Source organism: Cydia amplana, chromosome 18, assembly GCF_948474715.1.
Source record: "Cydia amplana chromosome 18, ilCydAmpl1.1, whole genome shotgun sequence".
Classification (NCBI taxonomy): Eukaryota; Metazoa; Arthropoda; class Insecta; order Lepidoptera; family Tortricidae; genus Cydia; species Cydia amplana.
The window spans coordinates 11,071,451-11,085,079 of record NC_086086.1 but is presented as its reverse complement, the minus strand read 5'-3'; the positions used below and the strand labels follow the sequence as shown (position 1 = coordinate 11,085,079).

Sequence of the window (13,629 nt, the reverse complement as noted above, 5' to 3'; positions counted from 1 at the left end):
CATGAAAAACACAAGACCTTTTATTTTGCATAACATAAACCACAAACTGAGACACTAACAGAACTGTCAAGAAGGCCATCGACTAACTCTATACAAGTATACATAACAAGAAGTATTTATTGTTGCCACACTCACGGAAAGATTAGATTTCTAACTATACAGCTATAGCTATAGCTCCGAATTCAGTAGTTTAATGTGAATTGTAGATTTATCGAAGACCAAGACTAAAGTATACGTTTCATACGTGCAGTACAGTATACATTTTCAAAGCTTCGTTTCAATGTCAAGTTGTTAATTCGGATTTAGGCCACAAAGACCTTTAAAACGCTCAAGGGAGCGTGAGAGTGCTATCGGCGGGCAGATAAATTCTAACACCCACCCTCCATTGTGCCTATTTAGGCCTTTATAGGCACAATGGTTGTCGATTTGCGGAAAAATGCCCAGAAGCACTAACTAACACCCACCCTCCGACGCGTTCTATTCGTTTCTCTACTTATTACTTAGGTACTCACCTCTGACAAGACGTAGCTGCGCATCCGCTAAGGCGCAGACGTAGAGGAAGAGCGCAGTATGCAGCTGCTACGCGTCAACTTCCGCCGTAGGGCCAGTGGGGGGAGAGTCAAAGCGTTTCTGACCCTCCCCCTCAGATGCGGGTGCCCCGGCGGAAGCCAGCCAGGGGTACCGGGGGGGGGGGGGGGGCGTCCTGGTAGAATGTTCGCGATCCCAGTACGGATATGATGGTCGTTCTTGTCTACGTGACAGCGTGATAAAACGGTGTCCGTCACTTTCTTTCCCACGGTGTTAAACAGTGACAGTTATTTTATCACGTGGATAAAGATGGATAAAGCTATCCATAATAGGCTGGCTGGACGCCTCCCCAAACGGCATATTGTGGGAAACGCCGGTGTGGATTGAGTGGGTAGGCTCCTCCCCTTTTTTCATAACTGAAAAGAGCTGGGAGGTGAGAGTCCCACATACCCCCCATTATGGGCCCACGTTTCGGGGCCAGGGGGACGATGCGTAACAGCATTCCCACATCGACAAAAAAAAAAAGGTACTCGCCTCTGATTGCTTCTCATTCTCGCTCGACTCCATCTGGAAGATCTTCTTGGTGATGAAGTTCTGCATGGCGTGCAGCTCGTTGGCGTCCGAGATGATCTTGTCCGTCCGGTCCATGAACTCGGACGTGCCGGTGAGGTTGAAGTTCGTGCTCGACGAACTCTTGTGGTCGGCGCCCATGTGTGGTTTCCTGTGACGATTTATAGATTTTAGTTATGTAGGTATATGTTGTGGTCTTGTGTATGAAACATAGACTAGGAATCCTTTAGACGGAGTTTAGAGCAATTATTTCATGAAACCGATGCTGCCAAAAATACTGGGGTGCGGAGGACGAGGTGAGCGAGTCCCGTGCCGTGATTGGTCCGTTCAAAGACACGGGCGTCACACAAAGACACTTAAGCTTTGGATTCCTCCGAAAACGGTGCCGTCATATTACGGCCGTAATATAGCGGTGAATGACGTCACTAGAACGTTGTCTATGTAAATAAGATGGCGCGGTTTCCTAGACGGCGTTGATTGTCAACGTAACGTAATAAAGCGGTGCCGTCATTTGGATGACGGCCGCCATGACCTTGTCGATAGTTTCGTGAACGTTTTATTAGATAGCGGTGACGCCATTTTGAATAAATGACACGAGATTTGAATAAATGATTCCGTACTACGATTATTTTCCACTTCTGATGATATTTCATCCTCCAAGTAAATTATAGATGGTCAAGCACATCCTGTCAGTAGAAAAAGGCGCGAAATTCAAATTTTCTATGGGACGATATCCCATCGCCCCATGATCGCGCCTACATTTTTCAAATTTGCCGCTTTGACCTTGGTGGCTGACGGTGTGTTATGACGCCGTGGTACTTTCCACATGTCGTCACCGTAAAGACGGCCGTCTTTTGCGGCCGCTTTAAGACGGCACCGCTTTCGGAGGAATCCAAAGCTTTAGACTCGAAAATGGAGTAAAACTACCGTATATTTGTGGCAGAGGGGGTAGCGCTACTATGCTCAGTCTGGAAGATGTCTTGTCTGTGGTATGAAATAATAGTATTACATTTTTAAACACATTCACATGTTGCCTTCTATAGATACTTGAAGACGATAGCAATACGGCAAAATTGTTTTAATTCAAAAAACACTAATTCTGATTTGAAGAAAATTTCTAGCAACATAGAATATTCGAGACGCGCAAGTTGAGAGAAACAATAATGTGAAAATAATAATTTTCTGCCCGTCTATGCTAAATCTGCACTGACTTGAACTGCCACTGACAATATTAGGTATTTGTAATATCCTGGGCATTGTTGCCTGATTTAAATTTCTAAATAAGTAAATAAAATATTAACATAAGTCTCTAGTAAAGACTATAGACCAGTAATCTATACGATTCGACTCTCTCTTTGGCGCTATATGCAGCGTACACACCCGTACCTGTATTTGTGCCTGCCCCGGCCGGGCGCGGCGACGGGGCTGGAGCAGGGCATGGTAATGACTCCCTTGTTCTGGATGCACTTGGTGTGGTACAGCTGCTTGCAGTCGATGCAGCGCTGGCCCTGCGTCACGAACGCGTCGATCGCCTGGTGGCAGTACACGCACTTGTCGCCTTTCGCGAACCGGGTGCCTTTCCGAAACCTGGAAGATGGAGAAAGTGGTCAGTTTTTGGGCGTCTCTGGAAACGGCCAGGCACATCAGAAAAAAAAGCTGACAGGCGTATAGCGCCGAGCAAAATATATGCATACGGTTTCAGGGTCAGCGTCTAGCGGCCCGTTAGTGTAAGGCCCGAGTGGACGCTCGAGTTGGGCGTGCAGCGGGGCGGTAAACACAAACAAATGCAAACGTATATTTAGGAGCGGCCTTAGTGCACGCTGCTCACATTACGCGTGAGCCCGATGCCACGCTGCACGCTCCGCCGAACGCTCCGCTTCGAGCGTCCACTCCTTAGTGTAAGGCCTGAGTGGACGCTCAAGTTGGGCGTGCAGCGGGGCGGGGCGTGCGGCGTGCATGTTAAACAAATGCAAACGTATAGTAGCAGTCTTAGTGCACGTTGCTCACATCACTCGTGAGCCCGACGCCCCGCTGCACGCCCCGCCGAACGCTCCGCTCCAAGCGTCCATTCAGGCCTTACACTTAGGCGGAGCAGGTAGCGAGGCGTCAAGTTCTTTGCTTGTTATTTAACGTAGACGCCTCGCTGGGAGCCAAGCTCAGTTTGCGTTTTCAAAGGGTCGATTGCGCCAGCTAATTTGTCACACTGATCAGGAGGAGACCTTATAAAAGTTTGCCACACGGTTTACCAATACGGTATCAGCGTACCTGTGCCCCGCGATCCGGAAGAGGCCGTTGGTGGTCTGGCCGATGTAGTCTGTGTCGCGCGGGTCGGCGGGGCGCGGCTCGGGGTCGGAGTTGCGGCGCCGCACCTCGCCGCGCAGCGGGGGCGCCTCCAGCAGCGGACCCATCATCTCTGACGCCGCCCTGTTGTTACAAATAACAAATGTTTACATCAGTACACAGACAAGACATCCTCTAGACTGAGCACAGTAACGCTACCCCCTCTGCCACTATATACGGTAGTTTTACTCCATCTTCGAGTCAAAGTGTCAGAATCCCGTGCCGTGATTGGTCCGTGTTTTTGAACGGACCAATCGCGGCACGGGATTCGCTCACCTCGTCCCCCCGCACCCCCGTATTTTTGGCAGCATCGGTTTCATGAAACAATTGCTCTAAACTCCGTCTAGAGGATTCCTAGTCTATGTATCAGTATGAGTACTTAGGTGCCTAATACAAATTTTTGCTACCTTATTTCTTTTTTTGGTTTTATGACTGGACAGTTGGACTGTTTTACGACTGGACAGTTGGACCTATTGGAAAGTTTAGAAACACTCGCTTGGTGAATACGTCGTGTCCCGTATAGGTAAGTAATGTGTCTCGTTAGTTACCGCTTGATGTCGTGGTGGTCGTTGTGGTCAGCTTGGGGCAGGTCGGGCGCGCGGCGCGGCGAGCGGCGCGCGGCGCGCGCGGGCACTGCGGGCGGCCCGGGCGCCGCCTCCGCCCCCGCCGGCCGCGTCAGCGTCGCGCACGCTGCAACACCCACACATACATACACTACATATACGATCATGTTGATACCTGACGAGTAAAGCTTCAATGGCAAAATGAATACGTCGATATCTAGAACGACATTGAATGTCTATTACGATAGAATTCTAGTAGTAGTATGCCCTGTGCGCTATGATAGCTCGCCGTGATACTTACGCTAGCAGCTAGCACATTCCTTTGAGTCCAAAGAGTTATTACAGTTATTATGAAAACATATCTTTCGGCTTGCCTTACTAAAAAACCCTAGGCACGCCACTGCGATAGATTAGCAAGAATTTCTTTTGATAACGATGTCGTTTCGCGGAAAAATTTCAATATCCATCAGCAGAGGATGGCACATTTCTAATTATCTCCGAAATCAGTCTCTTTAGGCGTTATCTTAGACTCGAGAGTAAAATGAGGGTGAAACTTCGTGCGAGACAAAGCGATTATGCAACAAACATTAGCTAGCTCAATAAATTCATAAAATCTTTTTAGAAGGACGGAGAATCGTTGACATCGATCAACCAATGAAAGCATTTCATTTCATCAAAATTACAGACGACGACAAACAAGTGGACGACGTTTATGAATAAGGGCATAAAGCTTATGCCAAAAACGTGTAGCGTGCACAACTTACCGAAGTAATAAAGTAGCAACTTAATACACACGTTCACATATCCCATCGAGAGTAGAATCACGGAGAACAACACGATATATGCAAAACATTTCTCAACAGGTGTGGGTTTGTCCGTTGGCACTACTCGCACTGACATTCTGTCATCGTAATATTTACTATACTGACCGAATATTGGCATTACCTATTATAAGAAAACATAAAAAAAAAACAGTAGAGCGTAAACACATTAGCAAAGGGATCTATTAAAGATTGACTTCCAGTTGCAGATGATAAGACTGTTTAATGAGTTTAATGCAAAACAAAATTTGCTAATTAACTTGAACGGGAAATCTGTTGTGTTATTCAAAAGACAGCTCGTAATTACGGGTTTCTGTTGTTTTACGCTTTAGTTTAGTGAGTTAGATCATAGATATAAATCTAATTTGAAATCTATAGGTCAATACTTGGCATACCACACGAAAGTTTGAGAGCGATAGATTCGCGATTGCTTCGATTGAGAAATAGAAAGTGATAACATTAGGAAGGGATAACATGATTTATGGTCACCCAATGTCAACGATGTTTTGTTATACAGTGACAATTCTTTCAATAAAAAAGTTTTTGTTTTACGGTACTCCAGAGTGGGTCGTAAGGTGATAACCAAAGTTGTCTAATTACTACCATTAGTTCAGAGTGCTGTGTATTAGTAATGAAACAAGGTTGATTTTTGTTTAATTATGTTTTGCATCTAGTGAGTTTTGTTTGTAACCTGACGGTACGGCATTATCAGCAATGAGGGCTTCTTATATGACCAGGGCGAAATATGAAACGGGCTCTAAAAGGTGTGCGAGTGTGTATGAAGGAGGTGTGTGGGTGTCGTGTAGTTACCATTAGCCTGTGTGGGCATTTCTTGACGTTTTTGTTCTGCTTTGTGTGTCTATTTCTTTTATATTAAGTCAGTGTTTGCATCTAGTGAGTTTTGTTTGTAACCTGACGGTACGGCATTATCAGCAATTAGGGCTTCTTATATGACCAGGGCGAAATATGAAACGGGCTCTAAAAGGTGTGCGAGTGTGTATGAAGGAGGTGTGTGGGTGTCGTGTAGTTACCATTAGCCTGTGTGGGCATTTCTTGACGTTTTTGTTCTGCTTTGTGTGTCTATTTCTTTTATATTAAGTCAGTGTTTGCATCTAGTGAGTTTTGTTTGTAACCTGACGGTACGGCATTATCAGCAATTAGGGCTTCTTATATGACCAGGGCGAAATATGAAACGGGCTCTAAAAGGTGTGCGAGTGTGTATGAAGGAGGTGTGTGGGTGTCGTGTAGTTACCATTAGCCTGTGTGGGCATTTCTTGACGTTTTTGTTCTGCTTTGTGTGTCTATTTCTTTTATATTAAGTCAGTGTTTGCATCTAGTGAGTTTTGTTTGTAACCTGACGGTACGGCATTATCAGCAATTAGGGCTTCTTATATGACCAGGGCGAAATATGAAACGGGCTCTAAAAGGTGTGCGAGTGTGTATGAAGGAGGTGTGTGGGTGTCGTGTAGTTACCATTAGCCTGTGTGGGCATTTCTTGACGTTTTTGTTCTGCTTTGTGTGTCTATTTCTTTTATATTAAGTCAGTGTTTGCATCTAGTGAGTTTTGTTTGTCACCTGACGGTACGGCATTATCAGCAATTAGGGCTTCTTATATGACCAGGGCGAAATATGAAACGGGCTCTAAAAGGTGTGCGAGTGTGTATGAAGGAGGTGTGTGGGTGTCGTGTAGTTACCATTAGCCTGTGTGGGCATTTCTTGACGTTTTTGTTCTGCTTTGTGTGTCTATTTCTTTTATATTAAGTCAGTGTTTGCATCTAGTGAGTTTTGTTTGTCACCTGACGGTACGGCATTATCAGCAATTAGGGCTTCTTATATGACCAGGGCGAAATATGAAACGGGCTCTAAAAGGTGTGCGAGTGTGTATGAAGGAGGTGTGTGGGTGTCGTGTAGTTACCATTAGTCTGTGTGGGCTGGCGCGCTCTCGCGGGGTCCCGGGGCTCGCGGCGTACGGGCGGCAGGCTGAGCAGCGCGCGCGGCGCCGCGGCCGGCGGCTCCAGCGTCGTGCTCGACAGGCTGCGCTGGTACACCGCCGGGGAACCTCTGCTGGGGACAACGGCCGACGTCAACATATCGTGTAGGCCACAATGATTTATAACTCAAGATACGTTATAGGCGTTCCAAAATTGAAGCGCTTAACTTGTGACAAATTGGACAAGTTGCCTTTAGACGCGGCTGGACAAGCGAGAAATGTGCACGTGCTAACGAGCTCCTGCACACCGAAAGAGAAAGAGACGACCTTATGTTTAACAACGAGTGTGACAAAGATGGACGGAATGAGAAAATTAATCGAAAATAACAGATTTCTTCGTAGGCACAGACATAAATATGGAAGTATTTTTTGTGCTCCTCTAGTATGAGTATAACCTATCTATGGTTATATAATATCATTGGTAGGCCACACGCTTCTCATGCGGGCGCAAAACCTATGCCCGATCGAGTGATACAAACATTTGGAGAAAAACAAGCTCGGTTACACTCTGTGTGTTCCCCTGCCATCGTGTGGAGCCATTAAACCATAAATATTCGATCGTTTTTAGTATTTGTTGTTATGCATACATCATCTGTGAAAATTTCAACTGTCTAGCTATCACGGTTCGTAAGATACAGCCTGGCGACAGACGGACGGACGGACGGACAGCGAAGTCTTAGTAATAGGGTCCCGTTTTTACCCTTTGGGTACGGAACCCTAAAAACGCCCAACACCAGCTCAGTCTTCTTTCTAAATTGATGGCCGACACCAGGCATTTGGTTTAAAATAAATGCCTATTCGAGACCAGAAACAAAGCAATACAGGTGATTGGTTCACTTGTCGGTTAAGAAAATCAGTCCTGCAGTAAATGCTTGAGAAAGAGGTTTTCCTCAAGGGAGATGGAGATGGTACACATTAAACCATACTGTTATATATATTAATATATTTGTAGGTATTTATATATACATATTTATTTATTTATATGTATGTATTAATATTTTTATGGATATATAATTGTTTTGTATATTTATACATGTATATGCCTTTGCACCTAATGCATCGCATCGTATTTAGTTACGTTTCTAGGGTTAGCTACTTCTTTTAAGTCTCGCCGTCATGTACAATTTATCTTAGTTTGACTACCATTTCATAATGTATCTCTCAGTTACTTAAAGGTTAGCTGGAAGAGATCCCTTAACGGGATAAGTTCGCCTTTGTACACATTTACTGGATGATCTCTGTGTTATGTACTTGTTTTGTGCAATAAAGTGTTTACTACTACTACTACTGTAATGTGTATTATAGTTTACCTGGACCCGCTCCTGTTGGTGTCGGAGCTGTCCGCGGGACTCCAGTCGCCGGCGTGCCTCAGGTACTCTTCACTACTGCTCGCTATCGATTCTGCTAATTCTCTTTCTCGAATCTAGGGACCAAAGGGAATATGAAGGTGACGAAATACTGTCGCGGCGGTAAAGGGGTTCAAATCTATATCTATGACATTGTACTTATGAATGTCAGAAACTAACACGGGTTCTACCCTACAAGCCCCGAGAAAATACCGGCAAAAGAAACTCGGCGGCAATTACATATTATTAGCTTCAAATAAAACTGTTATTTTAATTATAAAACCTCAATATTGTAAGTAAGCTGCACCCTATTGCAGTTTAGCAACACTGAAAACAAAACTCTAATCTAAACGGCTCATTATTTGAATGTTTGTTCCAACCGCATTAGTTAACACATTTTTATGCAAGACTGTGGTTGACTAAGTAAATTTGATAGCGTTTTCGGATACCTAGTAGTTTAGGACCTCTACCAAATAATCGGAAATGTCAATCAAAATTACAGCAAAATCGCAATAAATATATACACAAGAATAAGGAAGATGACGCTAAAATATACACAACACACTTGTACACGTTTGGCGTAGTCTTCATAGTGTATAATACGTCCGTAAGTCCGCAAAGATATGTGCACCATCTCAAATAATATGTATCAAAATAAACGCGAACGAGACCACTATAGAAGGCCGACAGTCAAGGAATGACGCTGCGTGCACTCGTCTGCACTAATCCCCGACCACTGCATACTACGTAAATGTATAGGTATATACTTAATCTAATTTATGCAAGGGTGTATTAGTTATGATTCCTTACAGCGCAGATTGAGTCAAACTATATCTTACCTGATTACGTTGAAATGCAATAGGGTTCACATGCAGTCCTCGCAAGTCCCCGCATACTTGTACAAGTACAAATTCTAGTTTTGAACTTTCATAGAAATAAAAGAATGTTCCAAATTCAAAAACACAAAAATTTGCCTGGGTCTTAGAAGATTCCTACAGTAGCGTTCCTCGTTAAAATTTAAGAATTCTTACGATATTTTTTTTTACTTTGTTGTAAATGCACACACAAAAAGGATGCACAAATTACATACCTTATTCTTTTCGGCCATGAGATAATTCTGGTCTATCCTAAGCCAGAGGAGCTCATTGGCCAGGTCTTCGGGAGTAATCTTGTTGGGAGGGATGACCCCCTGCGGAAACTTGTTCGTGGTCACGCTCCAACTCTCATCTGGGGACGATTCGTTCGCCTCCGACTGGTTGACGCTGCAACCGACAAGTAAAATGAACCCTAAGCTCGTAAACATAGGTACTAAATTCGTACAGCATTGGATTTATAGTAGTCGGGCGCCAGTGACGCGATTCTATTGTTGTGATGTAGGTGTGTTTCCTGTGACGCGCTGACATGATTTATTGACTGTGTTTTAGGGTCATGACTCAATTGCGTAGTTGGTTCTTTACAAGTCAATTATCCAGTAAAATTTGTTTACACATACTTATCTTGACAGTTCATTTTGGATATTTCAAAAATATAAATCTACAAACTCATGACGGTTGGTAAGAAGTTGTTATGGTTAACTATGGCATGGTTGAACATCATAGGATAGGCGGTGTGATTTTTTTTTATTAGGATTGTCTTACCTCGAGTTACTTTGTTTTAACGGCTGCTCTGTGATATTCTGCGTTTTGGAGACTCTTCGCTTTCCGTAAGTCACTTGTGTGGTAGTAGCGTCTGTGATTAGGATCTCGCGCTTTTTCTCCAAACTGCCGAAAAAACAAAATGAAATTGTGCTATATATAGTCTTTGATTCCTTTAAAAGTTTAAACGAAATATTTTTAGACGAAATTTATTATCTTTGAACAGAATCACAAAACAAAAAGTTAGTAGCTAGATTTCTCTTTGTTTTAGGGTCTGCCATCTTGTGGCATAAATCGTAATTAATAACCTGACATTGACAGTTCAAACTTTTCAAACGGGGCCCCTACAGTTCAGGCTCGGTAGTGCCCCATAGCGCTAATCACTATTTATATTGTAAGGACGCTAAGCACAAAGAAACTCGTACATTGTCCCGCCATTTCCCATCTCTGTCGCACGTGTGTAATTCTATTGCTGTCCCGCCCATGATGCCAGTGGTCGATGTCACCGTGCGAGCGGGACCGGGTCATCGCGGGTCAATATAATAAATTCTTCGTGTTCAGCGTCCTTACTTTAGATGTGTGTTGAATCATATTTTTCCGACATTAATCGACAATCCGGAGGTCGCGGGTTCAAATCCTGGCTCGTACCAATGAGTTTTTCGGAACTTATGTACGAAATATCATTTGATATTTACCACTAGCTTTTCGAAGGAAAACATCGTGAGGAAACCTGCATACATCTGCGAAGAAATTCAAAGGTGTATGTGAAGTCCCCAATCCGCATTGGGCTAGCGTGGGGACTATAGCCCGAGCCCTCTCGCGCATGAGAGGCCTGTGCCCAGCAGTGGGACGTATATAGGCTGAATTATTATTATTTATTATTATACCACACGAAATGATTTACCTCGGAATGGGCAGTGATTGCGTCACTCTTAGTTTTTCTCTTGTTTCTTTTCTCTCCGCCTCTTCCTGTATTAGCCTGTTCCTAAAACGCAACAGAGAACGTGAGATATATTCTAGGTTAGTTACTGGCAGGGTTTATGAGTGAATGAATACCAACAAAGTTGTAGAGCTCCGAGTTAATGTCAGTCGTAAATGTCAGACGCCGACTCACTGATATTTGAAGTTTGGGTCATACTTATATTTAGGCATACCTAATATAATAATTAATACTATTTTGTTATAAAAACATGAGTTTTATTGTTAATTTCAAAATTAAAGTCGTAGTTTGATTATCTGTATGTTACGTAACCGAAAATGCCAACCACCATTTTTTTCTCGTGCGTGACGTCACTATAGCAAAAACAAGTGTTCAATTTGTAATAACGGCGAAAAAATTGCACTGCACATTTGACGTTTCGGCACTGTGCTATGATGACGTCACAAGAATAGCGGCTGCCTTTTAGGCGCGAACATTTATCGTTTAAATTTCAACAAATTTTCTTTGCATATAGTAATATTGTTTTCAGGAAATAAAAATACCAGTTGGCTATCAAAGCTTTACGAACATTAATAAATATAAAAAAAAAATTAGTATAGCCTATTTTGGTAACGCCCAAAACTACGTTAGGACCAGTTTGGAGAGGCAGAAAGCTATTTATATCGTACATAGAAGCAAAGTAAGGCTTATATTGGTATGAAATACTTACAATTGTAAATCAATAATATTCCTAATTTGGTCGATGCTTTGCCGTTTGCTGAAGCCGTCGGTCTCCGACACGATTGGCGCTTTTCTGTCATGCTGTCAACACATGGATCACGACGGTGTATATACAAATATATGCCATACAATCAAACACATAAAGTTCACTTTCGTATGAATTTCATTTACTATTAGTTACAGAAATTTTAGAAGGCGTTATGAGATGGAGATTTAGTCACAATGTAGATGCAGGTCGATTCACCGAAGCAAACATGAATGAATGAAGTAATACATGTCAACATACACGACAATAAGTTAATACACTACAACGGCACTGACAACGATAGATATGGATTTAAAGTTTCACGATTTCCATACATTAAGGAAACGCTAATTTTCAAATTGGTATCATACGCGTTTTAAATAATTATATTTACGATAGATGATATTGTAAATCTATGTACTAAATTTATGTAGCTTTGGTGAATAGGCCTATATTAAAAGTTGCATACTTTGATTTAACTAAATCTAGAATTGAACTCAAATGTTAAAATATTGATCTTAAAATAAATAACGAAGACAATTTCAAATCAAACTGTTAAAATTTCATATTTACAATTACTAGCTGTTCCAATATTGATACATCTCAAACTCATGTACATACAACCATTCCACATATTCGCACACGTTCAATACGTCCTGACGGCTTTCCATTACAACCAATGTTTTTTTTTTGTCTTTTAAACATCACATTTCACAGTGGCGGTTAAGATCGGTTTTCCTAGGATAGCGGTGCCGTCATATAGCGGCCGTCTCCATACTAAATAATACGGCTAAATATGGATGTCGTAGTATTTGTATGTAGACGGCCGCTATATGACGGCACCGCTATCGGAGGAAACCAAAGCTTTAGTCAAATATAACAGTCGGCTAACCCGGACAAAGACGATAAGGAAAAGCATTGTTGAGAATTTATTCTTTAGCGAGATATTCTTTGAAAAAACACTAACCGGCAGTGTGAATATAGAAGTCTGCAAACTGAGTGGACGCTCGAGCGGAACCATCAGCGGGAAGCGCGTGTTAAACAAATGCTCCGCCCATCGCGGCGCTGAATGCATCTGCACGTTTCATGCGTAAGAAAAATATTGAATAGTACTCGCTTTATCGATTGGCAAGTGGAAACCCGTCAGGCAATACCCCACGCCTCGTACCTCACTCTTGGGCTTGGGCGCGGGCAGGCGCCGGCGCAGCAGGTAGCCGCGCGAGGCGGCCTGGAACGCCACCACGGCGCCGCGCAGCCGCACGTACCAGCGCCGCACGAGGCTGCCGCGGAAGAACGCTTGCACCTTCGTCGCGGCCTCGTGCCGCGCTTGGAGCCATTGTCTGGGAACAAATACTGTGTTAGGGCCCATTTAGACGATGCGAGAACTCGCATGCGAGTTTCATTACATTGCGGGTTTTGATCGGTCGGTTGAATTGGACGTAACCAACAGTCCGCATGCGAGTTCGCGCTCCGTCTAAATCAGCCCTTAGGGTGTGCAGTATACCAGTCGGTTGCCTGTCACCATTAACCTTTCGTATTAGGGCCTGTTGCACCAACCACATTTGACAGACTGATCAACGTCAGCCAGTGCGCCCCGGCGCTTTACTATTAAACTTTCCATACATACAAATTTAGCGAACTCTTTAGCGATACGAACAACCGGTACGATACGGTTTGGTGCAACCGACCCTTATACTGTAAATTTTTTGCTGTTCGGTATACCTGCAGGCGCCCTGGATGAGTAGGCTGGCGCGGCGCAGCGCGAGGAAGCGGTGGCGCTCCAGCACGGCGCGGAACCAGCGCTGGATGGTGATGATGGACGCCATGATCTGCTGGTGCAGCTTGTACTCCAGCTTCGTCTGCTCGCTCTCGCGCATGAAGATCTTGGTCGCGCCTGAGTCAGAGACAAATTTGTTTGAAATGTTAATAAGTTTTTGGCAAAAATTTCATTTTTGGTACAAGCTTTTATGGCTGACTGTACTTTTCTTACGACAGACAACTAATACTCATCGAGACAATTCTAAAAACCCCTAACACAATTAGGTTGCGTTGTTTCATCACAGAGTTCCTATGGCCACCTCCTTTTTCCATCATCAGATCAGCTCGATGGTACCATAATATTGCATTGTCCATGTGTGCAAAATTTCAGCTC

The 13,629-nt window shown here is 43.6% G+C and overlaps 1 protein-coding gene across 1 annotated transcript in view; it reads right to left on the bottom strand.

Moving 5' to 3' along the window:
- Window positions 1-13,629, bottom strand: part of LOC134656606 (unconventional myosin-IXa-like) — a 44,053-nt gene that overhangs the window by 10,213 nt on the left and 20,211 nt on the right. The window contains exons 15-27 of the mRNA XM_063512162.1: window positions 13,200-13,371; window positions 12,651-12,817; window positions 11,603-11,622; window positions 11,442-11,533; window positions 10,697-10,777; window positions 9,796-9,918; window positions 9,249-9,420; window positions 8,123-8,235; window positions 6,738-6,886; window positions 3,987-4,128; window positions 3,364-3,522; window positions 2,485-2,685; window positions 1,063-1,249 (exon numbers count right to left, since the gene is read on the bottom strand). Of these exons, the coding sequence (XP_063368232.1) occupies window positions 1,063-1,249; window positions 2,485-2,685; window positions 3,364-3,522; window positions 3,987-4,128; window positions 6,738-6,886; window positions 8,123-8,235; window positions 9,249-9,420; window positions 9,796-9,918; window positions 10,697-10,777; window positions 11,442-11,533; window positions 11,603-11,622; window positions 12,651-12,817; window positions 13,200-13,371 (1,778 nt within the window). The remainder of the gene's footprint in view (window positions 1-1,062; window positions 1,250-2,484; window positions 2,686-3,363; window positions 3,523-3,986; window positions 4,129-6,737; window positions 6,887-8,122; window positions 8,236-9,248; window positions 9,421-9,795; window positions 9,919-10,696; window positions 10,778-11,441; window positions 11,534-11,602; window positions 11,623-12,650; window positions 12,818-13,199; window positions 13,372-13,629) is intronic.